This window comes from Mytilus californianus, unplaced genomic scaffold (genome assembly GCF_021869535.1).
Source record: "Mytilus californianus isolate M0D057914Y unplaced genomic scaffold, xbMytCali1.0.p SCAF_5, whole genome shotgun sequence".
NCBI lineage: Eukaryota > Metazoa > Mollusca > Bivalvia > Mytilida > Mytilidae > Mytilus > Mytilus californianus.
Window position 1 is genome coordinate 14044454 of NW_026262701.1, and position 26076 is coordinate 14070529.

At 30.6% G+C, this 26076-nt stretch overlaps 1 protein-coding gene across 11 annotated transcripts in view; it reads right to left on the reverse strand.

The window, feature by feature from the left end:
• Positions 1–228: 228 nt before the first annotated feature.
• LOC127703103 (leucine-rich repeat and coiled-coil domain-containing protein 1-like) overlaps positions 229–26076 on the reverse strand; it is a 127992-nt gene continuing 102144 nt past the window's right edge. For all 11 annotated transcript variants that reach the window (XM_052207534.1, XM_052207545.1, XM_052207538.1 and 8 more), the window contains 12 exons: positions 19373–19457; positions 12120–12233; positions 9500–9571; positions 8519–8593; positions 6940–7039; positions 6463–6551; positions 5720–5794; positions 4099–4212; positions 3653–3747; positions 3064–3201; positions 2056–2191; positions 229–905 (listed from right to left, as the gene is read on the reverse strand). In XM_052207534.1, the coding sequence (XP_052063494.1) occupies positions 780–905; positions 2056–2191; positions 3064–3201; positions 3653–3747; positions 4099–4212; positions 5720–5794; positions 6463–6551; positions 6940–7039; positions 8519–8593; positions 9500–9571; positions 12120–12233; positions 19373–19457 (1219 nt within the window). In that variant the 3' untranslated portion in view covers positions 229–779. The remainder of the gene's footprint in view (positions 906–2055; positions 2192–3063; positions 3202–3652; positions 3748–4098; positions 4213–5719; positions 5795–6462; positions 6552–6939; positions 7040–8518; positions 8594–9499; positions 9572–12119; positions 12234–19372; positions 19458–26076) is intronic.

Below are 26076 nucleotides of genomic sequence, written 5' to 3' on the forward strand. Positions count from 1 at the left end.
TCAGTAATTTGAAAATATTTAAAAGTTGATCATAAGAAAATTCCAATATTTGTTTAAAATAACTAGTCTTTCTGAGCACGCTGAATGTGGCAATAAAAAATATAACAACATTTTTTCCAGTTCCACAAACTACTATACTCATATGAAGTTCTACCACACTGTAGTAGTTTTTAGTTCTAGTTACAATTTTTTGCATTTCTCTTACTGTAATAAATCAACCAAACTTTATGGAAAAGTTATAAAGTTACATTCAAATTATTATAAAAATAAACAAATGGACGGATTTGCCATGTAAATAAGGACTGGTTTGTAACAGACAGCTGTGTAAACTTAACATATCTATAAAAATATTTAGGAGATAACAGTTTCAACTGTTACCACTGAATGATGTCTCATTTGTTTGACATAATGACAAACTTCAAAGATGGTCAACTCCAGAAACAGCCAATCTAAGTTTGTTACAAAGACTTTTGCCGCAAATGAGAATACAAATGATAGATTCACATCTAGAAGAAGTGAGATACTTGAGTTTGAAAGGCAATTTTACCTTTAAATCTACATTTTGAAAAAAAACCCAAATGCATCTATATACTTTAACTTTACATATATATTCAATTACAATTTTATCTATAATGTTGTTATATTTTGTCCTTACAGCATTCAAAAATCTAAACATGTTTGTTTAATAGCTGATTAGACTCAAACCTATGCTGAAAATTATCAGTATAAATAAATAAATAATCTTTTTTTTTTTACAATATGAAATATTAGATTAATTGCTACAGCAGATCTGACTGTAAATCACCGAGAGCTTTAGTTAATCGTTTGACTTTTTCTTCTGTTGCTTTCTTGCTTGCGTCTTGATCACGAAGTAATTCTCTCATTTCTTCCTCAACTTCATACACCTATGTCAAAGTAAAATCAGTTTTAATACTTTAATCCTTATGATACTCTTCAATGTCAACAAAGGTCTTGTATCAGTGCTTGTGATCAATAATAAATTAACATATTATATATAATACTATATCATTATACATTATTCACATAAATCTTCCACAACTGTCACAATTCAAATATCTCAATAATTAACAATCCTTATTTTTATGCCCCACCTACGATAGTAGTAGGGGCATTATGTTTTCTGGTCTGTGCGTCAGTTCGTTCCTCCGTCCATCCGTCTGTCCCGCTTCAGGTTAAAGTTTTTGGTCAAGGTAGTTTTTGATGAAGTTGAAGTCTAATCAACTTGAAAATTAGTACACATGTTCCCTATGATATGATCTTTCTAATTTTAATGCCAAATTAGAGTTTTGACCCCAATTTCACAGTCCACTGAACATAGAAAATGATAGTGCGACCGTCTGTCCCGCTTCAGGTCAAAGTTTTTGGTCAAGGTAGTTTTTGATGAAGTTGAAGTCCAATCAACTTGAAACTTAGTACACATGTTCCCTATGATATGATCTTTCTAACTTTAATGCCAAATTAGAGTTTTGACCCCAATTTCACAGTCCACTGAACATAGAAAATAATAGTGTGAGTGGGGCATCCGTGTACTATGGACACATTCTTGTTTTTCATTAAAAGACATCTTCAATTTTAATAATCTTACAATCAAATATCTAAGTTTTTTCAAAGAAAAGTTCTACTTGATTCACATTGTCTTTTACATTATCCCTGTTACCGAAACACTTCCCAGTGTATCTTCAATTTATTTGAATTTTAAAGTACTGTAAATTCAGAAATGTATGCGTGCATTTATTATTGCCAATCACTGATTACTGATAAAAATGGGAGATCTAATTAATGGGAGATCTAATTAATGGGAGATCTAATTAATGGGAGATCTAATTAATGCAATCAGAAAAATTTGTGAAGGAAAATCACTACTGAAATTTATAATTGTAAACTTGATACTGTCACAATTTCCACATTAATAAAAACATTGCAATAATTTCTGACTTTATAGTATCTTTAAACTCAATTTTGGATAAAAACACACACATATGGAAATTAAATGAAAAGGCTATAATATTTGTATATCTGGCTAAACAAACTAACCTTCTGATAAGCTTGATCGAGCTCAGTTTGTTTCTCATGCTCCAGTCTGTTTATCTCCTCTTGATGTGACAATTCCTTTGCCTCTAACTGTTTCCTGAACGAATCATCTACAGACCTTAACTTTTCTATTGCTGTACTGAATATACAATTAAATAAAATTTTTGAACTGATTGTCAACTTTTGGTTATTCTGTAAAAAAAAGCTGAATTAACAAAATCTATTCATTCAAATGAAACTATCTCTCAAAGTAGAGAATTTAATTTGTTGAAAAAAATTAAAACCAATTTGACAATACACATCAGAATATATGATAATGATGAAGTTTGACCATTTTCCTCATGATATAAATCAAACAAAAAATAATGCTGTACTTAAATATATTATTTATGAAAAATTGATCAAAATAAATAAATAGAAAGGTTTAAAAACAGCTGTCAAAACCTAGCATATCCATAATACTGTGTAGGAGATAATAAAAGCTATTCCTATGTCTTCCACACTTTATCTTGGCAAATTTTAAATGGACAAATGTTATGTTAAATGGTACCACTAGATAAAGACAATAATAGTATACTGAAATCTAACAGGTTTAGCCACTTTTAACCAATATACATCCTCCCCATCAAATAAAACTGAATAAAAATGGAATGCATGCAAATCAAGTGTGCCAAAAAAATATTTTAAATCCTATATAGAGTGAATTTGATGATTGGGGCTCAGGTGCACCCCCTCCACTTTCTAAGGTCACAAGGTCATGTTTTAAGACTGTTGTAGGTCACCAGGTCACTTTTAACCAAACTTGACCAGTTTTTTGTTTAACAATGAACCTGTGAATGAGACATCAGGTGGCAATGTATATTACTGAATATGTTTAATCTCTTCATACCCTGTATGTATAACATATTTATTATTGTATCAAGCAAACCACAATCAATCAATCAATCTTTGTTCTTTTCTATTGTACGGACCAGGAAGTAGAATCTGCAATGTCTCCAAAACAACACATACCTAGCTGCTTCTACAGCTTTATTTCTCTCATTTGTTAATTTCTTTTCTTTGTTTTCCCAGTTATCTTTCATCTGTTGGACCTGTTTTTCTAATTCTCCAATCAGCTGGGATTTCTCTTTCCATTTGTTGTTTAGGATACTGTAAATAAAATCAATATAACTATAATACCTCTTATTAGTAATAATCAGGAAATATTTCACTTGTCAGACTAGTTTTAGTATATTGGACAATACCCAAATTGTGTAAAGACTCAAATTAAATTTTAATGTTGTAATACTATTTTAAATCCTTTCTAGTATGCACTGATATACTGAAAGCAATTAAAGTCAATATCTTTGTTAAGATCTGATTTTATTTTAATCAGCTGACTTTTAACATTTCTTTACAGTACAAGTAAAATATCTTATTGTACAAGTTTTCTAAAAAATTAAAAATCAGCATGAAATTAACTGACTTGCAATCATTCTCACAAGTAAATTTTTCATAAATGAAAAAATTATATATGAGATAAATCTTGCCAACTCAAATAAACCAGAAAAAAAATAACTATGTAGATTCTTTAATCAAGAATAAAATTCATATTACAAACCTATGAGCTTTTTTCGATTCCTCTAATTCTGATTCTAGATCAGCTACTTGATGTTTCAGATCATCCTTCCTTTCTCTTAGTGTATCTATTCTTTCCTGGAACAATAAAACAAATATAAAATTCCATCACTGCAAATTATTATGCAACTTAACATTTCTCTTTTTTTTGTATGTAATATAAGTTGACATTGAAGTCATAACAAAAGCTGTTTCTGTCTTCTTTCTGATGCTTTTTGTACATGCTGGCACAAAATTGTACATCTATAAACAAATAGTAACACTATTCTAAAGGAGAAAAATTCAAATCTCAATAAGTTAGCTAGCTAAATTGGTTTCACATACTTTGAATTGTAAAATTAATTGTAATATCTGGAATATTTTTGAATTTCCTATAAAAGGGAAATAATCCAGCACAATACGGAAAATTGTTTAACATGTATCCAATACCTGTACATCCTGGGAACCAGCCCTTTCTTCATTCAGCTGCTCCTCTAAACTTCTTTGTGTTTTCAAAGCCTCTTCTCTTGCTTTTTTTATTTCCTCATCTCGCTCTACTAAACCCTGAATAAAATTTTTCATTTAATGACAAGAAGATAATCATATAGTCCTTCGATTCATTGCTAATATAGCATACACGGTTTGCAAATACATATAAATGGACAGGTGGACTGAGTACAGATTAAGATGGTTAATTTCAGCTATGCAAATGTTTATGAACAAAGAAAAAACTTTATTGAATTTGGATGCATTCAAATATACTGATCTGATCAGAAAACAATGATACTGAAGTAACAATAATTGAGTATAATATTTAAAAGTTCTATAAACTGCAAGTGAGAAGTTTGAAAAATCACAAAATGAAATACAGGTTAACATGCTGGTTTTTGACATAGCTGACTTTTCAAATTTTCTTCAAATGACATTTTTGTTCAAAAAATTTGTAAGGGGTTCCGCGGAACCCAGTGTCTCGCTATTGCTGCTGCCAGGTAAAAGTGTAATATTGACTTTAAAAAGTGAGTCCATTTATCAGTAAAAATACAGAAATTTAAAAAAAAATATTTAATTTTCTTTAGATGCTGTTTCTTGTTATTGAAGATTAGCTTATGTCCAAGTTTTATAACAACCAATGAAGGTTTACAACTTTATCATGTCAAAAATAATTAATCCCAGACTGTCTGTATATGTTAACTGTATAAAACTAAGTCTATCTATCAGAAAAAAGTTTGCTTCAGACATTATCTCTTAATCATAAAAAAGCTTCTGCCAAAGTTTCATAAAATTCTATGAAGCTTTGACAAAGTAATTGACTTGTAACAAACTTTAACCCCAGACTGTATCAACTTGGTAACTATGAAAAAAACTAAGTCCATTTATCATTAAAATACAGGAAAATGTAAAGAAATATTTTCATAATTTTGTTCTGACAACTCTATTTTGGTCATTATCAAGCTTCTGTCCAAATTTCATAAAATTCCTTGATGGTTTGACAAAGTTATTGATGACTGAAAAACTTTAACCTCAGACTGAATCTGAATGTTCATTTGTAAAAAAAACTAAGTCCATTTATCAGTAAAATACGGAAAAAAAATTTTGCTCTGGATACTGTATTTTGGTCATAAACAAGCTTCTGTCCAAATTTCATGAAGGTTTGACAAAGTTATCAAAGTCCAAAAAAAAATTTAACCACAGACTGAACCTAAATGTTGATGCCGCCAAAGACGGAATCTAGGATCGCATTTCACTTCAAACTTTAATGATAGTTTCAAATTGCAGGCTGAAAATTTAAAAAAAAAAAAAACAATTGCTGACCCTCAACAAGAAGCTTTCATGGTTCTGATATTGACATTTTTCAGAGTTGACATCATTGTGAAAAAATATGTCACAAGCAGTAAGCCTATAGGTAACAACTCATATACAAAATTAAACTATTGGTAATGTAGTCTTTTCTCTTCCAAGTGAGCAAAACAATTCTTTTGTAGCTTTTCAATGAAAAGTTTACTCACAAACTTTTATTTCAGCAGCTACAGATAACAAAATAAAACTGCATGAAAATATGTCTGAGTAGTACCTCTTTCAGCTTGCGTATAGTTTCTGTTTGGTCTTCTAACATCTTTGACTTGATTTTTAGAGCATCAGTTTCTTTCTAAAAGAACAATACATAATGTCAGTAGTGAGCTTTATTTGTTTAGGGGCCAGCTGAAGGACGCCTCCGGGTGCGGGAATTTCTCGCTGCATTGAAGACCTGTTAGTGACCTTCTGCTGTTGTCTGTTCTATGGTCGGGTTGTTGTCTCTTTGACACATTCCCCATTTCCATTCTCAATTTTATTTGAATTAAATCTATATAAGGATAGTTTATTTTTTCTCTAATTTAGAATTTTAAAAATCAATATTGAAAAATAAAACAGTTTTGAATCTCTTTCTTTTGACCAGATATTCAACAAAGAGATAAGAGTTACCTCCCATTCCACATTTGCAATGATATAACCAAAGTATTTTTGTAGTCTTTTCTATTATAGTAATTTACTAAACTGAGAACAGAAGCAAACAAAATTTGTAAAGAACTTATAATTGTTACAGTGTTATAAATCATTCATGTAAATTTGACCATAGGCTGCTTTGGCATTTTGAAAGCTTCAAATGATTTATACAAATTAAGAAATTTGCTCATCAAAACTTCTGACATCAATGAATACCATAAGAATTTCATAACAGAAGTAGTCTTGCCAGAAAAATGACTGTTATACTTATTAACAGTAATGAGACTTCATATCAACAATCTATGACTATCTTTTAACTTTGATCAGTCTTACATTTAAACTTTTCTTGAGTATAACAATCTCTGAATTAAAAGATTCTATCTTGGCTTCAAGTCTTCCTCTGTCTTGTGCCAATGAAGCACCTGAAATATATGGTTAACTCGTGTACTTAGTGGATAACCAAACAAACCTGTTTTCTTAAAATACAGTCTACAAAAGCACAAATAAAGTATCTGAATGTTTTCAGTATCAATGATAACAATAACTTTTATAAATTTACATTTCAACATTTCAGAATCTAATTCTAAATATAACATGTGTATTTTCAAAAGCGTACACCAAAACATTGTGATTGTGGTTATAAACATCCTAATCAGTGGATATGCAACTAATGCAGTAATGTTATTTTCAACTTGGTGGACAAACAATTAAATAATTCAAATTACTTAGAATTTACATGGTGAAATAGCAAATTATTTTCTCTGTTTTTAAATTCCTACAGCAAACAGTCATAATTACAGAAGATCATACCTTGTTGTGCTAATTCATGACCCCATAGTTTTCTTTCTGCTTTTAAACCACTTATAACAGAATCCTGAGCTTCCACCTGAGCCAGTAATTTGGTTTTGTCCTAAAATAATAAATCAACTGTAAGTATTATTGACAGAAGCCAACACTATGTGTATCAATAACACAGCTTTAATTCAATACAAAATTTCAAAAACCTTGGGATTACATATTAAAATGAAAAAATTTTTCTACATGTATCAGTTGTCACAATAAATGTGCTTGTGTTTTAAATATTTAAATAATAATTTCATATTAATGCGGTATTATTTTAAATGGGCATTAGTCTTTATTACTTTTGTTTCCCTCTCAAAACTTAAAAGTTCGTAAGGGTTCCACGGAACCCAGTGTCTCGCCTACTTTTGCTGTTAGTCGCAGGCTCAACAAAAATGGGGAAATAATTATTAAAATTTTCCTCTAGATACTATCTTTTGAATGTAAGAAGCTTCTGTTCAAGTTTGGTAAGAATCCAGGATGGTTTATGAATCTAATAAATGTTTTAAAAACTTTAACTGCAGACTGTATTTAATGTTAACTGGAAGAAAAACTAAGTCCATTTATAAGTAAAAACAGAAAAACAGGAAATTTTTTTTTACAAAATTTCCTTCTAGATACTAGCTTTTGATCATAAACAAGCTTCTGTCCAAGTTTGTTTTGAAAAACTTTAACCACAGAGTGAATGTTATGTTAACTGGCAGAAAAACTAAGTCCATTTATAAGTAAAATACGGATACACAGGACTTTTTTTTAACAAAATTTACTTTTGAATACTATCTTATGATCATAAACAAGCTTCTGTCCAAGTTTGGTAGAAATCCAGGATAGTTTAAGAAAGTTATTAAAATTTAAAAAACTTTAACCACAGAGTGAATGTAAAGTTAAATGGCAGAAAAACTAAGTCCATTTATGAGTAAAATACGGATAAACAGGATTATTTTTTTTTACAAAATTTACTTCTGGATACTATCTTATGATCATAAACAAGCTTCTGTCCAAGTTTGGTAGAAATCCAGGATAGTTTAAGAAAGTTATTAAAATTTGAAAAACTTTAACCACAGAGTGAATATTTGTTGGGCTGACCACGACGACCACGACGGAATGTAGGATCGCTATGTCTCGCTTTTGCAACAAAATCGCAGGCTCGACAAAAATTATTGTGCAAAACAAATCATCAGTAAAAATTCATTCTATTTTTTTAGGGTTGTGGTCATCAATTAACTTTTTAAAATTCTAAAACTTTTCTTTTTGCTCATACTCATCCCTTAACCAGTTTTTTATTTACATGAGACCTTTTATACGCACAAGTCGCTTTTTTCAAATATTTTACCCACGCACAAGTTGTACTAGTTTGCTGGACCTGAGATTTTTCTAAGAATATTGTGTTTAAGTTCACCTTTTACACAAGTTTTAACAATACAAGTTTGATTTATACATTTAAAAGTTTTTCAGAAGTCCCAATTGTACAATTTTGGTGTTTTTTTTGTTTTTTGTTTTACCTTTTTCAGAAGCTCTAATAGTACAAGTTTGGTATTCACATTTTTACCTTTTTGAGAAGTTCTAATTGCACCAGTTTTCTTCTAGCCTCATCCTCATATTCTTCTAATGACTGAAGTCTGCTCTGAAAATCAATAAAACATACCAAAATTATATCTCTCGAGTTGCATTACACTGAAATATTTTGAGACCTCATTTAAAATTATCAATTAGATTTATTGTCATGATAGTCTAATGGTAACATGTGGATTAGATTGGGCAAAGGATAAGGACCCGTGGCTAACTTCCTTCCCATTCATATACTTGCTTAGATATTGGCATGATTCAAATGATATATTCTGATTGAAAAAATTTCATGATTCTACTATTACTTAGTTTGCAAATCCTTCAAACTAATCATATACCATCTAACTGCTAAAGACATATACTTATATTAATTTTAATATAGGACCAACACTTTATTTCTTTATTAACTGATGTATTAGTTTAACATCTAAATTAAAGGTAAACTCTTAGAAAACAAATGTCTACTCATAATAAAAGAATTGAGACACAAATTTATACATTTTATTTATCTTGAGATATAAATACCATGGGCAAATTTCCTATGCTATTCACATATTTGACAACCTTGAAATGAAGATCAATGGCTGTATACAGTCTATATATACATTGAACTTTCATTATTGAACTAACCTTCTCTCTTGGAAAAACAAATTTTCTTCTACAGACAGCTGCCAAAACTTCTTCATGGGTAGACATGGTAATCTGATTGTGGTGGTGTTTTTTATCTCTCTTTGTGACATTGACTTATTTATGTTCTATTGAACTTTCTCTTCAAGCTCATTAGAAACTATGTACTATTTTGACCATGCTCTAAAGTATGAGCTGAAAGTCAACAAACTCAGTGAAGATGATGAGCAACCTTATTATAGATTGTAACTTAAAAACTTTTTGTATGATTTTGTCTCATGAATATCTTTACAATTCCCTGTTCTTTAAAATGTTTTTAGTTTACAGTGAAACCAACCTTATATTCTGAACTCTGTTCTTGTTTACTTTTAGACAATTCTGTAATTCTTCCTTTCTGTTCTTTTACAAACTAAAAAAAAAAAAAAAAAATGTACAAATAATTCATACAAATTAATAGTTTTTCTATTCTTTTCATAAAAATTAAAGAGTGAAATAAAACTGTGTCATGGTGGCTGTTCTATTTTTAGTCAAGGTGGCTACATTAAAATCTAACCTCACTAAGGATCATTCATGTTAAGTTTTGTTTGAATTAGTTCATTAGTTTCAGAGGTGATACATTTTGAAACAAAAATGCAAATAAAGGTAAAAATAGTTCTTTAAGAGCAATATTCCAATAAAGAGTCAATTGACTTTATTGTAGATCTTGTACTGGAACTGCTGATCATTTTTGCTGTTGACAGTTTCTGTCTATCTATAATAATTTTCATGATAATAGCAAAACTGTTATAAATTTACACTGTCAGAAATTGTAATTAAAGGCCAGTAACTCTACAAGGAGTCAATTGTAGATCTTGTATTGCTTTTTATTTTTACTTCAACATTTGGTTGTGTTTTTCAAGGAGTGTTCTGTTACAATACAGCAGTTGGTGATAATGAGATGTCAAAACTTACTTAGAAGATTTTCTAAAGGATTAATTTTTTTTTATATGTTATGGTTGTGAGACTTTAATAAAATATTGATTCTGAATCTAAATCTGTTAAAAGATTCTCATTACAAATTATCAACTTCACAAAAAATATTAATAAAAACAAAATGAGACATTAACAAGAGACATTGCATGACTAAATAATTTACCATATTTGAAATTAATTATTTTTAACAAATGCTGTATTTAAATAAATGTATGAAAGGAGAATGAAATAAAATTCTGTCTACTTCCTTTTTTTCTTAATCTTCTTAAATTCATGTATATATAAAATCAAAATAAAAAACAATAGGTATAATCTTATCATGATAAACATATCCTGCTATTGACAAATCCATGTCTTTATAAGACAATGTAATCTTAATATTGACAAATTATAACTATATAAGACAATATATCAGATTAACCTTTCTTTACACCCACTCCTTATCATTAAATCTATTTTTTACTGTTCTTTCCATAGAACAAGATAGCTGTGTCCATCAACAAATATGGTATCAAATGGATCTCTGTATTTATAGGGCAGTAGTAATTCTAGGGTTTTGTTGGAGAAAAAAGATTTCAAGTACAGCTAAATAAGGTAAAAGCTTGATACAGTGCTGATTTTATATAATCCATGCTGTTTATATGGTAATAATAAACTTTATTGTCATAAAAGCATGAAAAGAGCTTGTGACAAACAAAATTCAAATGACATATTTCATATATACAAAAAAATTTCAGCAATCAGTTCATCAGGAGTCCCTTGTCCTCAGTTCTATTGATCATTTTAAATAGGATTCTAGACAAAATATGGATGGGGTTGGTCTTTTATCTTCAACTATTAAAAGCTTTATATAAAAAGTTAGAGTAATCTCTGCAAGCACTTCCATATTAACATTAGCATTCTGCAAAATTTTTCACAGTGAGACAATTTTTTTTTATCCTAGACCTACATATTTCATGTAACTATACTTACTGATATGTGGTAGTTCATTTAGCATCTGAGAAGACTTTTCATCCTTTCATTATAACTATACTTACTGCTGTAAGTTCATTTAACATCTGAGAAGACTTTTCATTCGTTCTGTATAACTATACTCACTGCTGTAAGTTCATTTAACATCTGAGAAGACTTTTCATCCTTTCTGTATAACTATAATTACTGCTGTAAATTCATTTAACATCTGAGTAGACTTCTCATCCTTTCTGTATAACTATACATATTGCTGTAAATTCATTTAACAACTGAGAAGACTGCTCATCCTTTCTGTATAATTATACATATTGCTGTAAGTTCATTTAACATCTGAGAAGACTTGTCATCCTTTCTGCATAACTATACTTACTGCTGTAAGTTCATTTAACATCTGAGAAGACTTTTCATCCTTTCTGTATAACTATACTTACTGTTGTAAGTTCATTTAACATCTGAGAAGACTTTTCATCCTTTCTGTATAACTACACTTACTGCTGTAAGTTCATTTAACATCTGAGAAGACTTTTCATCCTTTCTGTATAACTATACTTACTGCTGTAAGTTCATTTAACATCTGAGAAGACTTTTCATCCTTTCTGTATAACTATACTTAGTTCTGTAAGTTCATTTAACATCTGAGACAACTTTTCATCCTTTCTGTATAACTATATTTACTCCTGTAAGTTCATTTAACATCTGAGAAGACTTTTCATCCTTTCTGTATAAATATACTTACTGCTGTAAGTTCATTTAACATCTGAGAAGACTTTTCATCCCTTCTGTATAACTATACTTACAGGTGCTCATCCTTTCTGTACAATTATACATATTGCTGTAAGTTCATTTAACATCTGAGAAGATTTTTCATCCTTTCTGTATAACTATACTTACTGCTGTAAGTTCATTTAACATCTGAGAAGACTTTTCATCCTTTCTGTATAACTATACTTACTGCTGTAAGTTCATTTAACATCTGAGAAGACTTCTCATCCTTTCTGTATAACTATACTTACTGCTGTAAGTTCATTTAACATCTGAGTAGACTTCTCATCCTTTCTGTGAGCTGCTAACAATGCCTGCTTGTTTTCTGCATTCTCTTCACTGCAGCTTTGGTAGGCCTCTTTTAGCTGTGAACAATAAAAATTAAAGGTCAACAAAGGACAAATAACACATATTACTTTGTGTACCATTAAAAATACAACCAGATAAAACATGTCTTGTAGTCATATTATCACTACACCAATTGCTTGTCTTTATTGATAACCATGATACATGTGCCTTTTTTATTTTCTTGTTTTTGGATTGGTTTCTCTTTGACATTCATCTTGAATATGCATGAAATATTGGATATTAAGCAACCAACAACCAATCAATCAATCTCATTGATATCAGATTTCCACAACTTCCTCCTTTTAATTCTAGATAATTCTGTATCAAAAAGTGTTCACAATCACTGAAAGTGTTCACACAATCACTGAAAGTGTTCACAATCACTGAAAGTGTTCACACAATCACTGAAAGTGTTCACAATCACTGAAAGTGTTCATAATCACTGAAAGCAAGCTCAATGTACCTTATCTAATGAAATCAAGTCTTCTCAAAGTATTGATGCACTAATTTTTTTATGACGATAATTTTGTATTTCAAGCAAAGTACTGTCCTTGACCTTATCTTCATTAATTCTTGAGACAAATCAACAGTATTACCCCAATTAGGAATGGTTTTATCAGGATATCACAACATGTTCCAATACTCCTTAACAAGCTCATAACAAAAAGAAACATCTTATTTGTTTAATTCAGGAGTATAATACTTCTGATATTAGCATGTAGAAATAAAGTATAGTGATAACTGTTATGTTTCATGGCCCTTTAATAAAGACTGGTAGACGACTGATAAATAGCTGTAAAATCAATAACACTTTTGGAGGTTTATCCTTCCTTTAATAGCAGACTTGTTCAGCATACATGTATAAATATTTCATCTATTTATGCCAACAATATCTAACAAATAATGTCAGGCATACATCAAACTAAATAACTAGATTTTTTTTAAATCATTGAACCATGAATATGAGGTCAATAGCAACGGCTGTAACCAAGACCAAAATTTAAAACCAACTGTGTACATAATATAAACAAGAAATGATTGTAACAGGATGCTGTTAAGAAGTCTCCCAAACATATCCCCATAAGTATAAACCTCAAGGACTCTCCCTATTGAATGAATTGAAAAAAAGTTCAAGGTCAAAGGTCAATGTCATAATTGACCATTGACCTTTTGACCTTTCAGTATGTTCCCATAGTCATTACTGAAGACCCCATGTGTCTATCACTAACTGTTCTCAAGTTAAAATAATTTGAAAATAAAAAAAAAATTAAATCCCATAGTGTTCTATAGAAAACCCTTCCTTTCTTTTTGCTCCTCAAAGTACCCCTTTATAAACCCCATTGCACAAACGAAGCCCTGATTGCACCACTAGACATGTGAGTCTAACATATTGTGGAACCCTAAGTTTCTGACAAACGATTTTGAAGAACGGGTGCGCACAAGTTCAAATTTAAAAGTGGCGGATAAAAAGAAGAAGAAGAGGGAATAATAATAATAACGAGCATTCTGAGAATATTTATTGCATGGCAATACATAGTCCCCTACCGGTTAAAAATTCATTTTGAACACGAACAAAAGGCTAACTTGATCTAACTTGTCATGGTGTAAACTATATAACAAATATCAAGTCAATATCTGATTATCTAAGTGAATTTTCTAAGTATAAGGACCATAATTCTGCACAAAATCATCAGACCAGAACAAAATTCGAACTTGATCTGTAACTTGTCATGATAATTATAGAATAACTAATCGAAGAATTCAAATAGAGAAAAATATTCAACGAGTGACCGAACAACACATTAATTCACGAATGCGCGTAGCGCATGAGTTAATTATCAGTGTTGTTCGGTCACCAGTTGAATATTTTTCGATATTTGAATTCTTTGATTAGTTATTCTTTTTATTACATTGGCAAATGGCTTTTTTAATGAAATTAATGTAGAAAATGTAAGGAACTATATCTTTTTTCTACGCATTCACAATTTGTTTTGATCCGACGTTATCGACGTCTTGACAACGCTTTTTGTTGTATGACGTCAGAGAGTGAAATAACCACGTTTATTTCACATGTGAAATTATCGGTTTTTATTTGACTGGGAAATCAATGTAATTCAATGCTACCAATGTAATAAAACTATATACCAATTATCAAATCAATATCTTCAAGCATGACAAAAAAAAAAGAAGCGGAAAACTGATTATTTGAGTGAATTTTCTAAGTCCAAGGACCATAACTCTGCACAAAATCATCAGACCGGAACATAATTTGAACTTGATCTGTAACTTGTCATGATAAAACTATACACCAAATATCAAATCAATATCTTCAAGCATGAAGAAAAAAGTGTGGAAAACTGATTTGACGGACTGATGGATGGACAGACAGACAGACAGACAGACAGACAGACGGAGGGAGTGCAAACCTAAAATCCCCTTTGACTTCGTCGATAGGGGACTAATAATAATAATAAGAACAGAGCAAAACCAATAAGTCTCCAAACTTTGTTTGGGAGACTTAATTATCCAGATCTTCTACCTTCCCATATATAAAACTTTATTAACATAGTTTACACTTTTTCTGCCACCAAATTAGCATACATGTCTCACTTTTGGTACTTTTTATAGATGAAATGACAACAATCAACTACCCTTAACTTATATTTTACAATATCTTCACATTTAATATAAGACTAAAATTGAAGAATGTATATCATTCATTTTCCATTCTTAAGTTGAATATTTTTCTGTCATTTTGATCATATTACTACTTAAATGTCAACTTGTGTATAAATGGAAAAACATCTGTTATGGACAACGTAACCTTTAATTTTTAATTTCAAATGCGTTTAAAATAAAATTAATTGCCCTCAGTGATCAGAACATTGCCTAGATTACTGAAAATTTAGAACTCAATTACATGTATACTTTTTCTGTGTAATTTAATTTCCAAATATTCATTACAATTTGTAATTTTAAATGTTATTCAAATGTGAATGGTTCAGTGGGTTCTTTCAGGTTTCTGATATAAAATCCAGTGCAGACTTGAAAATGATTTTTCAGGTTTTTGTTACAGGGTTTATCTTATGTAGCAACTCATTTCATTGAAAAGATTACTTTCCTTTCAAAACCTGATATTCCTAAGAGTTTCCAAAACATAATATTGCTACAGGTTTCCAAGACCTGATATTTCCAATGATTTCCAACACCTGATATTCCTAAGGAATCCAAAAACTGATATTTGTAGGGATTTCCAAAACCTGATATTTGTAGGGGTTTCCAAAACCTGATATTCCTATGGGTTTCCAAAACCTGATACTCCTAAGGGCTAAGGGTTTCCAAAGCCTGGTTTTCCTAAGGGTTTCCAAATCCTGTTATTGCAAAGGATTTTCAAAACTTGACACTTCTAATGGCTTTCCAAATTCTGATATTTCTAAAGGGTTTCCAAAACCTGGTTTTCCTAAAGGTTACACAATCTGATATTCTTAAGGGTTTCCCAAACCTGAAATTTCTTAAGAGTTTCCAACACTGAATATTCCTAAGGGTTTCCAAAATCTGATATTCCTAAGCATTTCCAAAACCTGATAGTCCTAAGGATTACCAAAACCTGATATTTCTAACGGTTTCCAAAAACTGATATTTCTATAGGTTTCCAAAACATAGTATTCCAATGGGTTTCAAAAACCTGATATTTCTAAAGATTTTCAATACCGGATTTCCTACATGTTACCAAAACCTGATATTTCCAAGGGTTTCCAAAAACTTATATTCCTATAGGTTTCCAAAACCTAGTATTCCTATAGGTTTCCAAAACCTAGTATTCCAATCAGTATATCCAAAACCTAATATTTCTAAAGATTTTCAAAACCTGATTTCCTACAGCTTACCATAAAAGCGGGAGGTTTGGCTAGCCACAAAACCAGGTTCAACCCACCATTTTTTTTCTTAAAATGTCCTGTACCAAGTCAGGAAAATGGCCATTGTTATATTATAGTTCGTTTCTGTGTGTGTTACATTTTAATGTTGTGTTTCTGTTGTGTCGTAGTTCTCCTCTTATATTTGATGTGTTTCCCTCAGTTTTAGTTTGTAACCCGGATTTGTTTTTTTCTCAATCAATTTATGAATTTCGAGCAGCTGTATACTACTGTTGCCTTTATTTACCACAATAACAATATCTTTATTCTCATAACCATTGCAGATACATAGGTACAGAGAGAGTGCACGATATGTACATGAATAAAATTGCATCTATTTACAAACATTTATATACAATACAGTGGTTTCAAAATAATATACATTTTAGCCAGGAGGATCCACATGTTTGTTTACACACTTTATGAACTTGCATAATCTTTTTAGCTCTGAATTTATGTTTAATTTGTTCATCAATTTTTTAAACTTTAATGTATTTACATGAGCCAAATAGTATTTTTCAAGGTATAATTTTCTACTGTCGTTAAAAAATGGACATTCTAGCAGATAATGAAATTCGTCTCCAATGTTACCAAGATTACAAAGATGACATTTTTATCATTTTTATCAACATTATTCCACCTACTTATTTCTATTGGGAGTCTGTGGTTTGTGGTTCTATATTTACATAAAATAATACTTTCGTGTAGATCCAAGATCTCAAAATATTTTTAAAAATTTAATTCTAACTTAAAAATCCTGTAATTAACTGCTTTAGTAGACTCTTGTAATTGTGTATTCCAGTACTGTTTGAATTGGTCTTGTAATCCATTTTTTAACCATATACCGTTACCAAAACATTGAGTAATCCAAATATTTGAAAGACCACAATCATCCAATATAATTTTTAACCTTACTTACAAAAAATGTACATACATTATTAACAGTAAATAGTGTTTATAATAGTGTATATGCAATAGAAGATAACATAGTCTCTTTAGCAGATACTAATTTACACCAATAAGATACTATCTTTAATTCAATATCAATGTCCAAAGGATACCTACCAAGTTCCCCATATACCATATAGCTAGGTGTGGATTTTTTTAGTTTCAAAAGAAGTTTACAGAATTTTACCAAAACCAGATATTCCTAAGGAATTCCAAAACTTGATATTCCTTATGATTTCCAAAATCTAATATTCATTAGGATTTCCAAAACCTGATATGTCTAAGGATTTCCAAATCCTGATATTCCAAAGGATTTCCAAACCTGATATTTCTAAGAGTTTCCAAAATCTGATATTTCTAAGGGTTTCCATAACTTGATATTCCTAAGGGTTTCCAAAACCTAATATTCATAAGGATTTCCAAAATCTGCTAACCTCATAGTTAAAGAGCTGTGTCATGAACACATGATATGCCCGTCATCTGTTAGCTAATGTCTTTATGCTTTTAATGAATATATATAATCAACTAGAAATACTTTGAGTACTGCTAAAATGAACCCCCTCCCAAAAAAAAAACAATAAACAAAAATTCGTAAGGGTTCCGCGGAACCCAGTGTCTCGCCTACTTTTGGTGTTAATCGCAGGCTCAACAAAAATGAGGAAAAAAATTAATAAAAATATTCCTCTCTATACTATCTTTTGATTGTAAGTAGCTTCTGTCCAAGTTTGGTAAAAATCCAGGATAGTTTATGAATCTAATAAATGTTTTAAAAACTTAAACTGCAGAATGTATGTAATGTTGACTGGAAGAAAAACTAAGTCCATTTATAAGTAAAATATGGAAAAAATGGAACAAAATTTTATCAAAATTTCCTTCTAGATACTAGCTTTTGATCATAAACAAGCTTCTGTCCAAGTGTGGTACAAATCCAGGATAGTTTAAGAAAGTTGTTAAAATTTTAAAAACTTTAACCACAGAGTGAATGTAATGTTTCCTGGCAGAAAAACTAAGTCCACTTATAAGTAAAATACGGAAAAATGGAATTTTTTTTTACAAAATTTACTTTTGAATATAATCTTATGATCATAAACAAGCTTCTGTCCAAGTTTGGTAGAAATCCAGGATAGTTTAAGAAAGTTATTAAAATTTCAAAAACTTTAACCACAGAGTGAATGTAATGTTTCCTGGCAGAAAAACTAAGTCCACTTATAAGTAAAATACGGAAAAAATGGAACTTTTTTTTTACAAAATTTACTTTTGAATATAATCTTATGATCATAAACAAGCTTCTGTCCAAGTTTGGTAGAAATCCAGGATAGTTTAAGAAAGTTATTAAAATTTCAAAAACTTTAACCACAGAGTGAATATTTGTGGACGCCGCCGCCGCCGGAATGTAGGATCGCTATGTCTCTCTTTTTCAACAAAAGTCGAAGGCTCGACAAAAACTGCTATATTTGCCAAAGATTTACATTTTAGGGGTAATGACTCCAAAATGGGTACCGGTAGTCTGATTTTTCTGAAAGTTTCGCATGAGATTGACATTGATCAATTTTTCCCCTGTCAGATTTGCTGTTACTATTTTCAGTTTTTTCAGATTTAAGCCAAAAACTTAACAGACGCAAAGTGAGGGCAAAAACTCACATGAAGATGAGCTAAAAAACAAATGATTTAATGATTTTGACAGTTTTCTTATGTATCAAATGTAAGGAAACTTAAACATTAACATCAATTCAACTTTTTACATTTTTACAACCTAAATCATAATTTGTTAAAAATCTTTCAGAATGTCATTAGGTCAATATGGTACAAAAGACCATAACCTTGAAGTCCCATAACTCTAGCAAAACTTGGCAAATAAAATTGGGTGTAAATAAGGTTAACTGTGCATGATGACATTCAATACTACTAAATAAGATATGGAAGCTTTCAGGCAAGCTGTTTCAGAGGAGTAGCATTTACAAGATATCTTTATGCAATAATAGGTCAAAACTGTTGAAGTCGAATTACTTCCTAATTGTCAAATCAAAATGGGGGTAACAGGGTATAATATAGTCAAATAATGGTACACACAATAAAACAATCGAACCAGTATTTAATTCAGTAAAGACTGTAACACAGCCATTTACTATAAGAATTTAAAAGTTTTTCGATTGTTCAATTGTCAATTTTTGTGTGTTGACTATGTATTGGGAAACTAAAAATTATACCATATCTGTCGAGTATTGACTCCAAAGATAAAAGTCAGTTATATAAATTTAAAACATGAGGCACTTATACACAGACAGTATTATTACCTCATTAAATCTACTAGCTTCAATCTGTAATGCCATACGGAACTCATCCTCCAGTTCACTGTACTGTTTAGAAATCTGATCAATCCTGCAAAAAGGTTAATTAGGAATTTATAGATGTCCTTGTGACACTGATCTTGTTCAGGACTGTGATCTTTACATAAGACTTAATAATAATGATTAAACATGTTATACAAATGAACTGTTATATAAGATGAATTCTGATGTAATCTTTATGTAATAATCAACAGTGACAAATATCCGTTTTAACGTCTCCACTATATGTCGCCAATAAAACTGCATTTGTGACCTTCTAATCCCCAACTAACGGCAGCAACTGTCTAGCTATGGTAGTGTCATTCCTTAAACACTAAGCAATATTTTTGAAAACACAAATAATTGACACATAAAATGCATTCTAATGGTACACTAAGCAATATTTTTGAAAACACAAATAATTGACACATAAAATGCATTCTAATGGTTTGCTTGTTTTCTTACAGACTCTTTACATTAACTGAAAATCTTTAAAACAAAAATTCGTAAGGGTAATGTTAACTGGAAGAAAAACTAAGTCCATTAATAAGTAAAATACAGAAAAAAAGGAACAAACTTTTAACAAAATTTCCTTCTAGATACTATCTTATGATCATAAACAAGCTTCTTTCCAAGTTTGGTACAAATCCAAGATAGTTTAAGAAAGTTGTTAAAATTTAAAAAACTTTAACCACAGAGTGAATGTAATGTTTCCTGGCAGAAAAACTAAGTCCATTTATAAGTAAAATACGGAAAAAATGGAATTTTTTTTTTACAAAATTTACTTTTGAATATTATCTTATGATCATAAACAAGCTTCTGTCAAGTTTGGTAGAAATCCAGGATAGTCTAAGAAAGTTATTAAAATTTCAAAAACTTTAACCACAGAGTGAATATTTGTGGAAGCCGCCGCCGACGACACCGACGGAATGTAGGATCGCTATGTCTCGCTTTTTCGACAAAAGTCGAAGGCTCAACAATAAAAAAGAGTTACTGTGTATTCAATAAAGACACTCATGTGTTGACCTATTTTTTGTAATAGATAGATATTATTTGTGAGATGCATACTCATACCTATACACCTATTCACTTTTTGTCCCATATTACTGGTCATCACAGATGTTCCTGTCAAATTTTAATATCATAATGTCTGAAGCCACAAAGCAATTAAGTCATTGCTCTATGCATGATGTCAATAATTCAAGTATTGCAGATTCCTAACAGACACTAAGGTCTATTTACAAATTGTGTGTAATTCAGTAACTGAGAACTTAACTCGGAAGAAAAACTTGACAATATTCAAAAGTTCAAACTTTACTTTAAATCAGAAACACAACAATCAAATCCTTGTTTAAATCATAAACCAAACAGTCAAATCCTTGTTTAAATCAAAAACCAAACAGTCAAATCCTTGTTTAAATCATAAACCAAGCAGTCAAATCCTTGTTTAAATCAAAAACCAAACAGTCAAATCCTTGTTTAAATCAAAAACCAAACAGTCAATTCCTTGTTTAAATCATAAACCAAACAGTCAAATGATTTTTGATGAGTTATATAGCTGTAGGCCAATATCCTAGCAGACCTAGCGTACTTGCATACCAGTATACATGCAAAACATGAATACAAGACCAATACTGAGTCTGGACTTGCGCCACTGCATGCAATTGATTGAGGTAACATGTATACTGGAACATAACTGATAATTCCCTTCACTGATGCCAAGAAAACATTGAAAATTTTCCTTGTAAAATGAGTACTGTAAAATTTCAAACTTTCATCAAACATTAAGTCGCTACACTGCAGATGTAAAAATTGCTTACTCGCTACAAGTCAACATTATAAAGCTGGAGACCAAATATTAAATCATTCCTCCAAAAGGAGCCAAGAAACCTTTGACGAAAATTTTCCTTGTACAATGAGTATTTATCAAATTTCAAACTATCAGCTAACAGGAATTGGATATATGGCAGATATAAACATTGCTTACTCGCTACAACTTAACATTATATAGCTGCAGACCAGATGTTAAATCATTCCCTTTCATAGAAGCCAAGAAAACTTTGATGATATTACATACGGACAGACAGACAGACAAACGGATGGAGTCGAGCGGTTACTAGACCTGCTTCCACCTTCAGCAAGGCAGGTAAAGTATACTAGTACTCCAATAATCCTTTTCTTTGTATGACAAATAAACTATAACAATTATTTGTCCTATGTTTGTATGAAATTTCATCCAGTAAAATAAACTATATGACAAATTCAGACAGCTCCTTGACATCACTTCTGTTTCTTATTTACTCAAATATTAGCTGCTAATGATTTCTTCATTATAATTAATTAAGACTGATAAGTCATCATTCAAAAGTTCAAGACCACAACTACAGGACATGATTGTCAATCTTTGTGTGATCTATTTTGTTAATTTGTTTATTGTCTATGTCACTTTTCCCCATTAATGCTGTTTTTCAATTGTCATTTCTAATGAATGAACTGGACTTTTCACCCCTTCATTTGTAGCATTTTGAAGTTGTCAATTTATCAATTATTTATAATAATAAAATAACTTTTTTCTCAAAGGGATAATAAACCAGGCATTGGTTTTTCCCACAGGAGAAATAAAGAATGATAGCAATATCTTATGTGTAGTAAACATGACAATAAATGTTCTTCTGGGAGTCAGTCACCATCCTTTAGATTTCTACAAATTCAATTAAGTCTTGGAAAAAAGTTATCAATGCAAGTCACATAAAAGACATATAAATTTACCATCTTTTCTTGAAATATGATTCTCATATGACATAGACCTATTTATTTTCTAGCTGTTCTTTATCAGTAATAGGGGTAGTGATTTTAACAGACAATTTGAATTACATGCATACATTATATTGACGAAGTAAAATTGAAGAATCAAACTAATATGGCAGTAAAATATGGTCAAGTGTACAAGATACCAACAAATTCTACCACATCTGAGTTGTGGTCACAAGCTATTATCAAGTATGCTGCAATTGGCAGAGAATAGTCCGAATAGATATAAGAAGATGTGGTATGAGTGCCAATGAGACAACTCTCCATCCAAGTCAAAATTTATAAAAGTAAACCATTATAGGTCTCAGTACGGTCACTTACTCCCACGAAAATTGACAAATCAAAATGACCGTAAAGTATGGTATCATCTAAACAGTCTTCAAGGAGTTGTATTTACAAAGTACCATTGTTTTACAATAGTACAAAATGTGTCAAAGTCCAATAACTTCCACAAGAATTTTTAAATAACAATGACAGTATAAAGTATAGTCAGTTACTCATGGTGACATATAATCATATCAAAGATTTGTGTCAAATGGTCTCAGAGGGGTTGTAGAGTTGACATCAATGAAACAGAAACCAGACTGATCTCCAGGATGAACAATTACTAAGTATAGACGTAAATAATAAATTCAAATATAATATAATTTTCTCATGTGAGCAAATTCAGTAACATAATTATTGTAATTGCGATGCTAAAGGTGATAGGTAGTAAATTTGAATTGCTATAAAAATGTCCAAACTAGTCCATGTTGAATTGTAGATAGCATGCAATCAGTGATTGTATCAATGTGAATTAATATTATTGTGTAGATATTAATCATTATTCAATGATTTGACTCAAATTCTCATATTTGATTTATAACATACTAAAACGTATATCCAAATTACAAAAAGTATAAAAATTTACAATTAACAATGCATGGACTCAATAATATGTATCTACATTTCGTGTGTATTTCTGTCAAGACTGCAACAAATTAACCATCAAGATGACCTGTGAAGACTGCCGACGGTCTTATAACTCGATATGAACATAAATATAAATATAAACAGATGGGGACCATGTGCAATACACCAGTTTCACATTTAACTGCGCATGTCTAATCTAATTAGCCAAACTATGAAATCATGCGATAATTCCCGAGAGTTCATCAACTGGGGGCTCACAGTTGTAAGCAGTGACCATGCAGACTTGGAAAAACAATCATCTGATTAAGTGTTTGCGTTTACATTTCCAAGCGACATAAGCATCATTTGAATCAAAATATAAAATGTATATTGACCAGACAACTTTAATTATTAACAATGACACATTAAAAGATTTTAAAATGGACTACTGCTGTGTTGTTGGTTGCAGTGATATATGAATTGATATGCGGCCTTGCTTTATATTAATTGTACCTATAATTGTCACGAATTCATGCTGAGATCGTTCACTTAACCGGAAGAATAAATTAAATAAATAAGCGGGGCTCACTTCATATACATAGTATTAGGTCATAAATTAAGAAGGCAATTAACACCCTAGCCATGTGGAATCCTTGTTTCACCTTGTATAATCTCACTAGGTGACCATTGATAAAAACGTACCCTTTTCTGTACATACAGTTACTGAAAAAGGGCGACCATTTGATTATTTTTTTCAACTTTTGTACACAATTATTTCCTGTATTTTGTGTTGCAGATCATTCTTTTCCATCATGCCTAGGTCAAAATTATTTATTTTAAACTCCTACTAGAATTTTAATTTTCTAACACCCCCCCTCCCGAAAATCAAATGGTCATCCCCTAATACAAATGTTTAAAATGTTAACCCTGGTACCTTATTTACACTGAGATATCATAGGCAGTGTGGTTAATGCCACTGGGAATATTTAAATAATTTAGGAGGGGGTCATTCAGCATTTGATCTTATTTTAAGGCAAAGCGTTGTAAATACAGGATATTCAATTACTTTTAATGGCACGAAAAATTATAAGTTGAAAATATGTAGAAAATTACTCTGGCCGCTGGCACTGAACCTCTGCTAAGACGAAGTTGATCATGAACATAGCTTAGAAATTAAAATGATATTGAATGCATTGTATTATAGTCTGATGTTTGAAAATTGAAGATAAACCTGTATTTCTGATACGTATTTTAAAACTGCCTTATATCTCACTTCATTTATATCATGATCGTCTAAAACATCACTGACACAGAAATATTTGAAACAAATGTACATACAAATAAGAAGATGTGGTATGAGTGCCAATGAGACAACTCTCGATCAGTCCAAGTCACAATGTATCAAAAGTTAACAATTATAGGTCAAAGTATGGTCTTCAACACAGAGCCAGGGCCCTGTCTACTATGTGTCTATTACAATTAATAGGAAAGTGTTCTGTTGGTTTTCTGAACGCATTTTATAAGAGCTATTTTCTAACATTTTATTTTGGAATTCTATCAATTATTTTACCTTCAAATATTCATAGAATGATACCTTAAAAAATGTCTCTGTTTAATCCATACAAAATGTTTCATATTTTCACAGCATATAGCTTGAAAACAAATTCGGTGACCTATCATTGTGTTTTTTCATATTTTTAGCATATCACAATAATTATGTACTACATCTTTGACAAGAGTATAAAAAATTAAAAATTCTATCAATTTTCATTAAACTTTATACTCCCATACTACCATTAGTGGAAATTTCGATTATTTAGTAGTGCCGGTAACTTGTCCTTGTACCCATAAAATTTCATTCACGCAAAATTCACCATAAAAGTAACCTGTTTTTGTTTAAAAGAAAATTAAAAGTTCGACTCTATGATACTAAACCTATATGTATATAGGACGTAACCCTTTACATGCATGTCACAAGACAATGTAAAAAGTATTTAAGAAAAATTGGAGCAGAACTGAAATTAAATGAATTTCTGATGTTTAGGCTGTTTTCTCTTTATCAAAATATTTTTCTCTTTTCACGAAAAATCAAACTGACATACAGCAATGTACATAGCAAAGTAAGGAAAAGAAAGCAATTAAAAGATTAATACTGTGTTAAAACCATTTCACTCATAAACACATCTGTTATGAACTCCTTACAGCAACAGGATTAGTTGTTTTCTCATTTAAATTGTTTTATGTCGGAACCATTTAGAGCGTACTATTCCGTAAGGATTTTTTAATTGTCGAGGGCTGTATGGTGACATATGGTTGCTTTCATCTGTCATTTGGCTCTGGTGGATAGTTGTCTCGTTTGCAATCATACTCGATCTTTTTATTTTAAATTTATGTTATTCTCTGTATAAACGGTCAACCTATTTATTCTAAATATATTAAATAAACGATTACCAATGTCTTAAAATTAAATAATCTCCAGCATACACCACGAGAGAGAGAGAGATTTGTATTATCGGTTGATTTATTATTGTGTTGCTAGATATCAGTAGCCCCCTGTCATGTTTGATATCGTTAATTATCGCGAGATTTAAACTCAAACGCACATAAGATTTCGAGATCAGCGTTGATTAGTAGCTTATGTGAAACTGGTCTATTGGATTTTTCTTGGTCTGTTTGGTTTCATATTGTAGGTTAAAAAGTATGTTTATCATCGTTTTAACCTATGTAAGAATGATTTTTTGTGGATCGAATCAGTCATCCAAATGGTTCATCCTTGTTTTACTTTCAATGTTGACATTCTTTTCCTTTTTATAGCTGAATACATGTGTAACCCATCTCCAGCTAAGGGGTTAAATTGAAGGTCACATGAATACGGATTCAATGAGGCCGAATTATTCACTTGCAAGTAAATAATTCATAAAGCGATGTTTCTTGGTATTTTTTTGACAAAATTGAACCAAATTTGCTGT